General features: G+C 37.4%; 1 protein-coding gene across 3 annotated transcripts in view; it reads left to right on the top strand.

Annotated features, from left to right (window-relative positions):
* The window catches only part of CDK8 (cyclin dependent kinase 8), a 163,465-nt gene that overhangs the window by 77,694 nt on the left and 70,535 nt on the right, over positions 1-15,236 (top strand). For all 3 annotated transcript variants that reach the window (XM_045017240.1, XM_045017237.1, XM_045017251.1), the window contains exons 3-4: positions 5,762-5,872; positions 8,521-8,661. In XM_045017240.1, the coding sequence (XP_044873175.1) occupies positions 5,762-5,872; positions 8,521-8,661 (252 nt within the window). The remainder of the gene's footprint in view (positions 1-5,761; positions 5,873-8,520; positions 8,662-15,236) is intronic.

The following is a 15,236-nucleotide window of genomic DNA, read 5'->3' as shown; positions in this document are numbered from 1 at the left end:
TTTGGAAAGTAAATATTCACAGTTAAAGAACTCAAGAGGCTTGTTCTTTTAGGGAAAATTGAACAGTTTGAATAGCCAGCAAATGCTGATGTTGAATATAAGTAATGTCAGTAAGAATGCTCTTGAAGCTTCATATCTTGTGTCACTTCATATTGCCCAAAGATGTAAGGTACATATAATTGAGAATCTCATAATTCCTGTGGCATTAGATATGGTTACAAGTGTGCTTGGCCATGAAGAGGCAAATAAGCTTAAAGCTATTCCCTTATCAAATGATAGAGTTTTGAGGTGTATTAATGAAATGGTTGATGACATTTGTGAGCAGTTGGGAAATTTTGTTTTTAAATGGTGTGAATTTTCTGGCTGTTTAGTTTGATGAATCAACAGATATTTCAGGCTCAGCGCAGTTCTTAGCTTTTGTTCAATGTAGTTCATATACTACTGCTGAGGAAAATATGCTCTTCTGTAAAGTGCTGCGTAGCCACACAACCGGTAAAAGTCTATTTAACATGTTTGAAGCTACTGAATATTTTGAAATTGATTGGGGACAAATCTGTTGCTATATGCAGTGACAGTGCCAATGCAATGGACTGGCAAGAACAATGGGCTTGTTGGAAGATTAAAAACAATTATGCCGCATGCAGTTTGGACCCATTGCTTCTTACATCGGCAAGCATTTGTTGCAAAAGGAGAAATGGCTTCTGAGTTGCATCAGGTGTGAGGAGTCTGTAAAAGTTGTGAATTTCATAAAAAGTCAGCCTCTATCAGCTCACCTGTTTGCAGCTTTATGTGATTAAATGGGCACACGTCATAAAAGTCTTCCCTTGTATGTTGAAGTGAGGTGGCTCTCACAAGGAAAAGTGTTAGGCAACCTTTTGAATTGCAAACTGAAGTACTTGAGTTTCTACAGGATCAGGGTTCTTCTTTTGCTAAATTGTTCAGCGACCCATCATGACTTCTTCAGTTTGAAGACATCTGGCTAAGTAATCCGTCATCTGAATGAGCTGAATATGAGTTTAAGGATGACACAAAAACATAATTGTGTTGGGAGACAAAGTGAGAGCCTTTGGAAAGAAGCTTGGAGCCTGGTCTGCTCAGCTTCAGAGTGGAAACTTTGAGTCATTTCCTCTGAGTTGCGAGTTTATGAAATTGATTGCCGATGCTGAGTGTGAAACAATTAAACATTATGATTGAACATATTCTTGAACTTAAAAAGCAGCTGCAGGATTACTTCCCACCTGATGACGAATTTGGCAGGAGGTGGATAATTAATCTGCTCAACAAAAGAGTAGTTGAGTTTGCTGAATTTACAGGAAAACTACAAGATAAACTGATTGAGCTTTTATCTGAAAACACTTCGGTGTTCATTTTCTTCAGAAGACGTGCACATTTTGGATGGTGCTGAAGCATGAGTATCCTGAACTTGTAACTGAAGCTTTGAAAGTTTTTAATCCCATTCATAACGTCCTGTTTATCTGAATTGGGATTCGCATTGATGGTTGCGATAAAAACAAAGCAATGAAATAATTTATCTGTGGAGAAACACCTGCTGCTGAGTGTTTATTCAGTTCAACCCAAAGTTTAAAAAAAAAAAATTAGTTGGTACAAAATGAGCACAAGTCCCTGATTGAAGGACTCTGTAAAACTTGCAATTTGTAAAAAAAAATGAATTTACAGGTTTTTTTCTGTGTAAAAATGAACTTTGATCTGGGATTATGACCCCCAGGTTAAGAAACACTGAAATGTAGCAACAGATTTCAGCAGGAGGAGCCATGAGCTATATTTACTTACTTCTATAGGCATGCCTTGAAGTTGGTATGCCCAGGATGCTGTTAAAAATAATACTAACCTAAGAGATACTGGTGCAACTATTTATAAAATCACTGAATTAATTAAAACCTCACCCAGATGAGATGCTGTGTTTCAGGACATTAAACATGAAGTGTTAATTACATTAACAGGCACCCGTGTCCTCTGTCCAACAAGATGGACTCTGTGCGGTAGCATTGGATTTAATTTCTGAGAACTACCTTGCACTGTTTGCAGCTTGGGAGGTTACAAAGGATGCAATGAATCCTTAAAGGGAAGCACAAATTGGTGGCATTGCACCTAAAATGGAAAAGTTTTTAATCTCCTCGTTATTGTGCTAAGATAAAAAATCCTAAATATGATAGACAATCTGTCCAGCCTCTGCAGGGTCAGACATTTCAGCAACAGAAGGTGAATTTCTTATGAAAATTATGTTCACTTCAGTTCATCCGATCAGATGAAAGCCACCACTTACTCTGGGAGAAGAGTTTAAAGATAGTTGACATGCCTGAGCTTCAAAGGAAGAGAAGTTCTCAAGGAAATATAAATAAGGACAGGTGACCTCAGCTGTCCAAATACAGCAAATGTATTTTTTAGAAGACATCTGCTTTACAGTAATTGACTTTACAGTGTCCAGCATTCAGTCAAGATTTGAACAGAGACTACAAAATTCTTCAGCTTTGAAACTCCCTGCTTGAAACATGAAAAACACAGGTGCAAGGTGTGGTTGTTTAGTTCTGATTTCAAGTAGGATCAGCTGATTACTCAGATTTATCTATTGCAAACCAACTGTCAGCTTACAGAAAGATAGTTTGAAGTCGGTTCAAAAATATGTTTGCTCAGCCAGACTGAATGTCAGTTGTTTTCCAAAGTGATGAAGTTGATAACAATATTTTGATGGTATTGGCAGCCAATGCTGTATGTGAGTGTAGTTTCAGCGCTCATCATTTTAAAACATTGTCCCATTATGGATCGAAACCATCACGTCTCAGCAGGCATATGATTTTATATGTACACAAGAACATAACTCACTCACAGCTTACAGTTGTTGCCAAAGAGGTAATTTAATGAAAACTAGGGTGAAGGTTGGTGTCTGAAACTGTCAACTTTGTAAATAATTTTTTTAAATTGTGTTTTAAAAATAAGGCTTTGAATGAGTAGTTTTGTGCCCTAACTGAATTTGTCTACCTTTTAATAAAGATAAATTAACTTTTTGTTTCAAACTCAGTTTCTTTTATTTATTAATGCAAACTCTACATATTTTGGGGAGTCGGGAGGAAGCTATAGCTCCCCTCCTGCCACCGTCATTATCTATTCCTGTGGTTGGTCTAGAGTAAGTCTATGGGTAGGTAGGATAGTAGTATGTTTGTTTTTGTCAAAGTAAGCAGAGTTTCTAACTTCAAGTGGGATTTTTTTAAAGAGACTTAAAAATCATGAGGCTTTAAAAGACACAGAATGTTTGGGAAGGGTTTGGTCTTTTGGTTCGAGTGTTTAGTTTTCATGTTTTTTAACTCTTTCTTCCCCCTCCTCCAATCATTAGGGCTAGAAATTTCCTCTTCTAAAAAATGAAAGCTGAGATTCTCATAATTACCCAACTCCAGGAACTGGGGAATATACCAAATACTATAAGGCTTGCAATAAAATCATTAGAGTTGGCAATATTGAATAATCTTTCTTTATATATTGGCTTTTCTGTTGCAAGCTTCCTTGTAGAACACTTTCAAATAATAAAGCAGTGCTTTGTTTTCATCATATCTTTGCATTTTGGTCTCCACTTTTAGTGTTGTGGAGCTGAATATTTGGTTCATAAGAATACACAATTCTATTAAAGTATATTTACATAAAACCAAGCTTGGAATGGAAAATCTGATATGAAACTCAGAAAATTTGTGGATTGAGAACCTGTGTATTAAAATGCTTCTGTTTTTGTCATATTTGCACTATGTTCTTAAAATCAACTTTTAGTTTAAAAAAAAAAGTCATACCAGTTTTTTTGGATTGAGCAATAAGTGATAATTTGCAAAGTGGTTTGAAAATTTCCTTTGCTTTATGAAGCATCTGTTATCAGACCAGCTGTGTAGGATTTTTTTTTTTAAGATAGTACACAAATGTATTCAAATATCCATTCTTCTATCACCATTTCAGTCAGAGCTAGAATTGTCATTATACTTGACTAATAAAGGACTGATAAAGTGGAATGGAGCTGGCTGGCCTAAGCTATAATTTTCCCTTGTTAATTCAGCAGTATATTTCCAGTTACATCAGAATCTTTCCTTTGAACTCCCACTTTCAGGGAAAACAGTTTATTAGAAGCAGGTTTGATTTTAGAAATAGAAAATGTTAATCTGTTTATTTCTTCAACATTTTATATTCAAATACTATTTTCATTAACTGTGCTTATGTTTGTTAAACTAGCCAGATGCTGTGTTGTTTTTTTTAACTTTTTTTTTTTATTTTTAAAGTGTAATGTTCTCTGGCAGACTTAATGTATTACCTTGTAATGAGACCTCTTAAATACACATTGAAAATGAAATCTAAAGTTAGCCATGGCTTGTCTTAATAAATGTTCCATTTGCAGCCCACAAGTTGGCAAAATATCCATCTGTTCTACTTTCTTAATAAGAAGGGATGCAATTTGGTCACGGATTCCGTGACTTTGCTGGACCTCTGTGCCTTCAGCTTCACTGTCAGCAGCGGGGGCAGAGCCAGGGCTGTGTCTTCTTCCCCCCACCCCCTCCCCGGTAGTTGCAGCCAGAGCCAGGGCTGTGTGCCCATTGCTTTGGCCGGAATTGGGGCTGCGACGGGCAGAAGCCAGTGCTGTGACCCCCTCCATGGTGGTGGCCTGTCCATGACTTTTACTAAAAATAACCATGACAAAATCTTAACCTTTAATAATAAGCAACCCTTCTTAAAGAAACATTGGAGCAAAATATTTTAAAGTAACATCTTTACAAACCATATGATTTTTGAATGTGCCTTAATTGCACAGCTGTTAATGTGAACAATAGAACCCCAACAGGCTTGTTCTGCCTACTCTCCTGGTCCTGTAGACGTAGGTCTCATACTTATTTCACCTAAACTCATCAGGTAGTTACTTACTCCTTCCAGTTGTATGTTATGGACAACCTCTAAAGGAGTCCCATCCTTAAATAACTGTAAGGCTTTGTCTACACTGGAAACTGAATGACAAAACTTTTGTTGTTCAGGGGTGTGAAAAAAACACACACACCACGAACGACAAAAGTGTTGTCAATGAAAAGCGCCGATGTGAACAGCACTTTGTCTGCAGAAGCGCTATCCTCCGCTTGTTGGGGGTGGAATTTTTTTGTTGGCGGGAGAGCTCTCTCCTGCCGACAAACAGCAGCTACACTGTGTACCTTTTAGGGGCACAGCTGTAGCGGCACAGCCGTGTTGCTAAAAGGTACGTAGTGTAGACAAAGCCTTAGAGTAGTGATCAGGATGTAGGGCTTTGAGGTGGTTATGAGCTGGTGAGGAAGGAATTGGGGAATCACAAAGGATTTTATCAAGTACAGGAACCGATGAGGAGGGAAAATTTGATTTGAAAACTCACAGTTCACATATATTTGTAGAGAACTGTGCTGATCCTGTGAAAAAAAGTTATAAAATTTTAATTAAGTAACTTCACTGTTTAATTGCGGTAATTGCTCAAAAAATTATACTTAGGATATAGATGGCCCTATTTTAAGGGAGATGTGTGACCCAGTTTAAATCTAATTTCAAGTTCACAACTAATTCCTTCAGTAGAAAAAACAAATAAAATGAAACATATGCTGTTTTTCTGTGGATTAAAGGCCTCAAAGATTAATTAAAAAAATAGACTTCTTTACAAGGTCTTAAATTACAAACATATTATTTGGCCAATTCCTATGCCACCCTATTGCAGTCTCTGGTGGCATAAATATTTCTGTAATGGATTTTCTTTGTTTTGCAGCTGCTGCGAGAGCTCAAGCATCCAAACGTCATTTCTTTGCAAAAGGTGTTTCTGTCTCATGCTGACAGGAAAGTGTGGCTTCTCTTTGACTATGCTGAACATGACCTCTGGGTAAGATGAATTGATTGTAGATAATGGGATTTGGGTTTCAGTCAGGAACAGATAAACTGATAAATAACATGTGTACCCCAACTGACAAACAATTTTTGTGTGCGGGGAAAGATGTCTCTTACTTTATATAGTGTTTGCTACATTGTTAATTTTTATTTTCAGAAATAGTATTTAGACCTGCATTCTGTAGTGATATTTACAAAATTAATTACTGTAACATTTGTTCAGTTATATTGTGTACCTTTCTAATCATGATTTTATTAATAAGAGCTTTCGTATTTTAGTTGGATTGCTGTAATTTTTGTCAGAAAATACCATTTGACATCATTTGGAATTTAAGGAAAGACTCCAGGACACGCAGCGTTTATCACAAACTGAGATCAGTGGTGAAGGGCACTGGAACATGCCTCATGCTAACTTACACTATATCTGACCTCTGAATAAACCAAATAAGCTCAATCAAAATGTACAGACATAACAAGTTCATTGACTTTTTTTCAGAGTTGGAGTCTTCCTGCTGATCTCATGTTCTCCCTCTACGGCTTCATCTTTTGTAAAATAACTAGCCTTTTTAGTTGTGAATTAGGTTTTTTAAAAAATATTAATAAATGTACTGCATCCAGAGAAAATAAAATAGTAATGCCAACAGAAATGCCAGGCTCACCTGTTATTTTCATGTCATTAACTGGAAAATTGAGCTCTAATGTTGGTAAACAAGTACCCAAAACACCATAATTCAGTTTGATTTCACTGAAGTTTAATTTAAAGGGACACAATCTACTTTGTTTTGGATTCTGAGCATAGCTGTCAAATCCTTTGACCTACTGTGACAACAATAATAATAATAATAAAAAAAAGTGTTACGGGGTTTCAGAAAGAGGGACACAATGAAACTATCAAAGTTTGATGTGAGATGGGATTTACTTATGTACATATATAAAGATTTCCATAACCCCTTTCCTGATTTAGCATTTCTGCTCTGTGTAACTTATAATAATGGACAGTGAGAAGAACAGGTATATCTTGGATGGAAATAAATTTGAATCTAAAATGTGTGATGTGCCTTATAATTAGGTATAATTTAGTAGGATATGACTAAGGACTAGTGCAAAAGAGAAACCATCCTCAACTATTACTTGACATAGGTGTTCTTTTCCAGTTTAGTATTTGTTATATTACTGGTACTAAAATTTAAAACTTTTAGGCTTACCTTTTACATTGGTATAGAAGTGGCTGTAATCATGATATTTATCTTACAGACTGCTAAGTTCTGGAATGTAGAGAGCATAAGGCTAATGTGTCCCCTTTTTCATGTTTTGCCCATGTTTGTGAAATGATAAAATACAGATGTTTAGGAACACTTGAGTAACATTTTATTATTATTTTGAAGGATAGAAAAGGTGGGCATTTAAAAAAAAACCCATCAAGTTCTGAATTAGCTCAGAGCATTGTGGTGGACAGTTATACCTAGGAGACAGTGACCCAAATATCAGCAGCACATGAGCAACACCCAGCTTGAGGTCTCTTGGATTTTATGTAAACACCTGAATTACATAACTGTTTTTGTCTTCTGAATGATGACAGTACCTGCATGAAAACAGTCTGGCTGTGTTATGATAGTTCCTAGAGGAGACTCCGACGTGGATCAGGCTCTACCATGCTAGGCACTATGCAAACACATAACAGAGATAATCCCTGCCCCCAAGGAACTTGTAGAAAGGAGGAAATACTTGAAGTGGAAGCTAACACCATGACACAGCCTCTTCTGTTGAAGGTGGTAGCATCGGAACTTTAAGCATCACAGTTTACAGTCTAGAAGTCCTCTTGGACTTCACTGGTTCTGGGTATGCAAATAATCACAGCCATAATAAACACTTTCTACCTATGACTTACCAGATGATGATTAACTTTGGGTGGATGGATTGTGAACCTGACAATGTTTATGGTTTCTTCCAACAATTACTTATTAATTTTAGGATTTGCTTTTTCAGAAGAGTGGAAGCAAACAGCTGCACACACATGCATGTGCATTTCCTGGTCGAACTACTATAAAAGAGAGTTTTTAAAATTCCAAAGGAAAAAGTTTGATGCAAATATTCCCTTGCAGTGATTGCAACCCAAATATTGCATTGTGCTAGTGCAAGAGAACCTGAAAGTGATATGGACTATAAACTGACTGATTTATTATTATTGTGCTGAGATGCAAAAAATAAACAGCATGTCTAATGAGAATAGATTAGAGTTGTATTATTTTCATTTTAATAAGATACCATGTTAATGAGGGATTGAGGAAATTGTTTTGAAAACTCACTTTTAAACTGGTAATAACTTTTTTAAAAATTTTTTTTGATTGTGGTAATTTATATAAAAAACTTCCTTGGGATGATGTCTTTCATTTTAATTTCCTTATTAGTTTTTACCGGGTAAATGAGTGTTTTGTATCATAATACTTTAGATGCTATTATTCTTGTAATAACTTTTAAATTACACGGTTTTAAAAATGTATAGCAATAAAAAAAGATTTAAAAAAACAACTGGCAAGCCTACATAAGGAATCACTGGAGGTTTCTCTTTTTTGTAAAACATTAGGTTTTATAGATCAAAACATTACATTTTTTCTTGTTAGTATTGATATTTTTCTCTTCCAGCACATAATCAAGTTTCACAGAGCTTCTAAAGCAAACAAGAAACCAGTTCAGTTACCTCGGGGAATGGTGAAGTCACTTTTATATCAGATCCTAGATGGTATTCACTACCTGCATGCTAACTGGGTGTTACACAGGGATTTGGTAAGTCGACCTGCAGTGGGGATTAACACGGGGTAGAAGATTTGAGAGCAAAGATTATTGTCTTTACCAGTAGTCATTATCAAATAGATCTTTATGTGCTAAGAATGTAAACAAGTAACTATATGTGTATATATACTGCCCACTAAACCTTAATGAATAGACTTATACTATGTGTGTAAAGCCTGCTATTATTTGACATGCATTCAATGATTCTGTTCTTATCAAAATGACGCATGTCTGGTTTTTATTTTCTTAAATCATTAAGAGTTGCATGTGTACATGATTGGGGGTGGATATTTGGCTGTCAGCAACTTTTAAAGTAAAACGGCATGCACACTTTTTTTTTAATTATCTGTTAAAAATGTCAGAGGAGATACTAATATATATACTTTAATACGCTTGAATATGAAACATGAGATGTTATTCAAAAGCTACCAACGTTATTGCTCTGTAGATTTATTTGAAGGCCTTTTGCGAATAGCCCTTGTTTATTATAAATACATTACAAGTAAAACTGCCTGAGCAAGTGTTTATTAAAAATCCAAGTAAATTGCAGTTAACATGTAAACTTGATGAACACTTTTTCCAATTTACTATATATTTAGTTGCCTCTGGAACATATGCTCATGACTTTTTTTGCATAGAATAATAATAGATGGTGTGTCTGACTGTTCCATCTTCAGAGTTAAATCCTAAATTGCCCTTTCTTACTGCACAATTATCTGTAGCTTTTCTTCTTTTCTTCTAAAAGCCAGTAAATATAATGAGGTTTTTAATAGTACATTCTTTTCAGACTATCTCTGAACATAATGCTGTAAATGATAATTTAGCTCCTAATCACTGAAATTTCAGTAATGCATAGAAGTAGTGTATATAGCTTCTGATGTAGAGCTAGTTTGACCCTTCATATGCGCATGCCTTCAGTGCTAGTGTTGATTTATACTTAATGCATTAAAGCCCATATTAGCTTCTGCAGTATCAGTTTTTAGGCCTTTCATCTAGCTTTAATGATCCTCCTTGAAATGTAGTTAATGATGGTTATTTTATCTTTCGTGTTCATGCCTAGCAAATGTTTAAAATAGTGCCAATGGTACTGTGTAAATGGATGAAACAGTTTTATCCTCTCTGTAAAATTGAATTTTCAGAGAACTGAAAATGTAAGGAAACTTTGTTCATGAAAGTAAATAATTGTACTGCATGGATATTACTTATAATTCTCTGACAGTGTTATAAACTTGAAAAAGAAGCCTTAACCACTCAAAGGAAAAGATTTCTTTGTAAAATTTGTGGTTAATATTTTTTCATGACTTTTTTATGAGCTAGAAGAGTTAACTTCAAAAGTATGTAGAAATACATAGGACATACGTTCTTGTAATTGTTTAGAAACATCTTGTTTCAAACCAAAATACGCTGTTTGGGTTTTTTTTGTTTTTTTTGTTTTTTTTTGCAACTTCATGCCTGCTCCTTTATCTTTCAGTGTATTTGTTAGAGTGGTAAAGAAAGCAAGAGAACTGTCCCCAAGAAGCTAAATGTTGCTACTGTTTGACTTCCTACAGTTTCAGAAAATTTATGAACACCTTTTAAAAAAAAAAAACAAACTTGATCTAATCAGAGTGCAAAAATTAATCGTACATTGTGAACTGGATGGCTCGGGAGATGGGTAATTTATGACAGAGCCTTTCACATCTAGCTCTGTGGTTTGAATATGATCTAAGTTGGTAGTTGCCAAAAGTTATTGCCAAAATCATGGCTACTTGGTGACCTACGTGAAATGAGTTGGTGGGTCTCAGTCCAGCATGCAGGTTTGCCCAGTGCAAAAACCACCATTGCAACTGGCAGCCGCCTTTTAGTAGTTTGAGCAAAGAGCCAAGAATCGGCATGGAGACTGAGCTGCCTTTTCATCCCAAGAAGCTGTCCCTGCAGAACACTGCTGAGGTTCGTTGGCCAGAAAGTTATTATTTAATATGTTTATTACAGTGGTACCTAAGGACCTAATGAGTCTTGGGTGATATTGTGCTAGGCACTACACAGATAAAGAATAGTAGATGGTCCCTGCTGAACTGAGCTGAGAAGCTTACAATCTAAACAGACAATACAGAGACCAGGTGAGGGAAGGGATATAGCACACAAGCAGAGTGAACAATGTGGTGGCAGCAAATGTCATATTAGGGGCCACAATTTTTGTATGTGTGGATTTAGTTCAGAGGGTATAAGTTAAATGAAAAGAAAAAGGGAGGGGAATGGGATTGAGGGGGACAATACAGGGAGAAGAGCGTAAGAGGAGAGGGTGTGGAATGAAGCTGAGGTGAAGAGACTGTGAGGGAATGGGAGCAGCAGCGGGATAGTTGGAGCAAACAGCTGATCAGCACAGGGCACAGAATACCAGTTAAAATTGTAGAAAGTTGTTCACGTGCCTGAAGGACCAAAGGACCCTGCTTTGACTGCATCTGTCCGTGCTGGCTGGAGTGTCTGCCTGGCTCGTCTCTGCAGTTTTCTCCCAAGCTCACTTGATGGGGGAAGGGGAAGCATCACCTGGGTGCAAGTGCTCCCAGAGTTCAAGGGTCTCCTCTGCTCAGTTTTTGGACCAAAAGGGTGCTGGGGGGAAGAAGTAGCTGTGGGTGGACCCCATTTTACATTCTCCCCTCCAATACAGAAGCTTGTTCTGTGGCTGTCCGTGCTATATATGTTCACACACAACTTCTGTTTCTGGGCTGTCAATCAGAAACATTCACCAGCAGAGAAAATCACTCAATTTAAAATGTACTTAAGTTACACTTTAGGGGATAATAATGTATATATTAGAGGTGTTTTCTTTAGTTATTCCAGGGCCATTGGAAAATTGTTTATCTTCTGTGAAGATTGCCTGTAAAATACTTGCTTGGTTCCTTTTTTGAATCAGTATTTCTAGCATTTAATGAGGCAGTACCATACTAGATCAAAATGAGTTTGCAAAACAGAACCTGGGTGGGTCTGCGTCTCTAGCTATAAAAGGGACGGTAGCAGAAGTTCATGCTTAATTTGGGAGTAGAAAATTGAATACAAATGTAAAAAAAAAAAAAGTCTTTTGTCAGGATATCTGAGTGTGCAGGGCTAAAATACCAGCCTTTTAACTCCCCAGCAATCCATTAACTGAGTAAAATGTTGCTACTCTGTTCCCTTAAAAACACTCCTTGTCACTGTAAGTCAAAATGCATTCTCTCTTTATCACAATTGTAGGTATGTGTAATGTGTACAGTAATGTGCAACAATAGCTTAATATGTTTATCATTTTAAAACTATGTAGGAGAGGTGGGAGAAATTACAGAAGAGAATTCCAAGGATAGAATGATAGGACTGGAAGGGACATCTAGAGGTCACCTAGTTAGTCCCTTTCACTCATGGCAGGACTAAATATTATCTAGACCATCCCTGACAGGTGTTTGTCTAACTTGGTCTTAAAAATCTCCAATGGTGGAGATTCCACAACCTCCCTAGGCAATTTATTCCAGTGCTTAACTACCTTGACAGGAAGTTTCTCCTAGTGTCCAACCTAAACGTCCCTTGCTGCAGTTTAAGCCCATTGCTTCATGTCCTATCCTCAGAGGTTAAGGAGCATAATTTTTCTCCCTCCTCCTTGTAACAGTCTTTTATGTACTTGGAAAACTGTTATGTCCCCCCTCAGTCTTCTCTTCTCCAAACTAAACAAACCCAGTTTTTTCAATCTTCCCTCATAGATCATGTTTTCTAGACCTTTAATCATTTTTGTTGCTCTTCTCTGGACTTTTTCCAATTTGTCCACATCTTTTCTGAAATGTGGCACCCAGAACTGGACACAATACTCCAGTTGAGGCCTAATCAGTGTGGAGTAGAGTGGAAAAATTACTTCACGTGTCTTGTTTACAAGACTCCTACTAATACATTCCAGAATGTTTGCACTCTTTGTGTGTGCAAGCTCAACGGTGTTACACTGTTGACTCTTATTTAGCTTGTGATCCAGTATGACTCCCAGATCCCTTTCAGCAGTACTCCTCCTTAGGCAGACATTTCCCATTTTGTGTGTGTGCAACTGATTGTTCCTTCCTAAGTGGAGTATTTTGCATTTGTCCTTATTTAATTTTATATTGTTTATTTCAGGCCATTTCTCCAGTTTGTCCAGATCATTTTGAATTTTAATCCTATCCTCCAAAGCACTTGCAACCCCTTGCAGTTTGTTATTGTCCACAAACTTTATAAGTGTACTCTCTCTGCCATTATCTAAATCATTGATGAAGAAAGCGAGCAGAACCCGACCCAGAACTGATTTCTGTGGGACCCTGTTATGCCCTTCCAGCATGACTGCGAACCACTGATAACTACTCTTTGGGAACAGTTTTCTAACCAGTTGTGCATCCACATTATAGTAGCTCCATCTAGGTTGTATATCCCTAGTTTTGTTTATGAGGAGGTAATGCGAGACAGTATCAAAAGCCTTACTAAAGTCAAGATATACCACATCTAACTTGTTACCCTGTCAAAGAAAGCTACCAGGTTGGTTTGACACGGTTTGTTCTTGACAAATCCATGCTGACTGTTACTTATCACCTTATCTTCTAGTTGTTTACAATGGATAGCTTAATAGCTTAACTTCAGTACCTGGAAAGATAATGGAGCAAATTGACTGGTCTGTAATTCCCCAGGTTGTCCTTATTTCCGTTTTTATAGATGGGCACTATATTTGCCCTCTTCCAGTCCTCTGGAATCTCCCCCATCTTCCATGACTTTTCAAAGATAATCACTAATGGCTGAAACTAAAAGGTCATTTAGTGCTTCTGCCATTTCCACATTTTCTTTTATTATTTCCCCCCCCACACTCATTGAGTCATGGGCCTACCCTGTCCTCACTCAGTCTTCCTCTTGCTTCTAATGTATTTGTAGAATGCTTTCTTGTTACTCTTTATCTCTAGCTAGTTTAATCTTGTTTTGTGCCTTAGCCTTTCTGATTTTGTCCCTATATACTTCTGTTTATATTCATCCTTTGCAATTTGACCTAGTTTCTACTTTTTATAGGACTCTCTTTTGGGTTTCAGATCATTGAAGATTTCTTGGTTAAGCTTGGGTGGTCTCTTGCCATACTTCCTATCTTTCCTACGCAGTGGGAGAGTTTGTTCTTGTGCCCTTAATGTCTCTCTAAAAAACTGCCAAATCTGTTGAACTGTTTTTTCCCCTTAGGTCAGATCCCATGGGATGCAAGTCTAACTCCCTGAGTTTGCTAAAGGGCATTCTTGAAATCCATTATCTTTATTGTGCTGTTTTCCCTCCCACCATTCCTTACAATCATGAACTCTATCATTTCATGACCACTTTCACCTAAGCTGCCTTCCACCTTTCAAATTCTCAACCAGTTCTTCCCTATTTGTCAAAATCAAATCTAGACCAACCTCTCCCCTAGTAGCTTTCTGTATCCTCTGAACTAAATTGTTTCCAGTATATTCCAAAAACTTGTTGGATAATCTGTGCCCTGCTGTGTTATTTTTCCAATAGATGTCTAGGGAGTTGAAAGTCCTTTGCTTTACATGATTTTGTTAGTTGTTTAAAAAAAGCCTCATCCCCCTCTTCTTCCTGGTTAGGTGGTCTGTAGTAGACCCCTACCATGACATCACCCTTGTTTTTCCCTCTTTATCCTTATCCAGAGTATTTCAACAAGTCTGTCTATTTCCATCTCAACCTCAGTCCAGGTGTATACATTTTTAATATATAGGGCAATATCGCCTCCCTTTTTACCCTGTGTGATCTTCCTGAGCAAGCTGTACCCTTCTATACAAATATTCCTGTCGTGTATTATCCCACCAAGTCCCTGTGATGCCAACTTTGTCATAGTTATTTATTAACTAGCATTTCAAGTTCTTCCTGCTTATTCCCCATATTTCTCGCATTAGTATACAGACATCTAAGATACTAATGTGATTCCTCCCGCATGGCCCCCCCGCCATGTTTTCTCTTCTCTCTCCCTTGTCCCTGCTACAACAGCTCATGCTTTCCCCAGATTCTAACCCTTCTCTCAGGTTTCCATGTTTTTGACATACCTGTGGGCTTTTGTCACCTGCCCCATTGAACCTAGTTTAAAGCCCTCTTCCCTAGGTTAGCCAATCTGTATCCAAGTATACTCTTTTCCTTCCTCAATAGGTGGACCCCATCTCTGCTTAGCAATCCTTCTTCTTGGAACAGCATCCTGTGGTCAAGGAAGCTGAAGCGCTCCTGGCGATGACATCCTTGGAGCCAGGCATTCATTTCCAGGATGCATCTGTCTCTGCCTGGGCCCCTACCCTGGACTAGAAGGATCAAAGAGAACACCACCTGCCCCCCCAGCTCCTTCACCCTTACTCCTTATTAGTCACTTCTGATCTGCTCATGGTCAGACCTCACAGTATCATTACCTGCCCTCATTGAACCTAGTTTAAAGCCCTCCTCAATAGGTCAGCCAACCTGTTCCTAGACAAAGAATCTTGTTTGTTTGTTTTTGTTTTTGTTTTGTTTTGTTTTTTAAGCCTACAGTAGAGTGGCAGGTAAATTCTTCTTTGAAGAAGAAGAAAGAACTCCAGGTCTCTGAAAAGTATTTT

This window comes from Mauremys mutica, chromosome 1 (genome assembly GCF_020497125.1).
Source record: "Mauremys mutica isolate MM-2020 ecotype Southern chromosome 1, ASM2049712v1, whole genome shotgun sequence".
NCBI lineage: Eukaryota > Metazoa > Chordata > Testudines > Geoemydidae > Mauremys > Mauremys mutica.
This window is presented reverse-complemented; position numbering and strand designations above follow the sequence as displayed.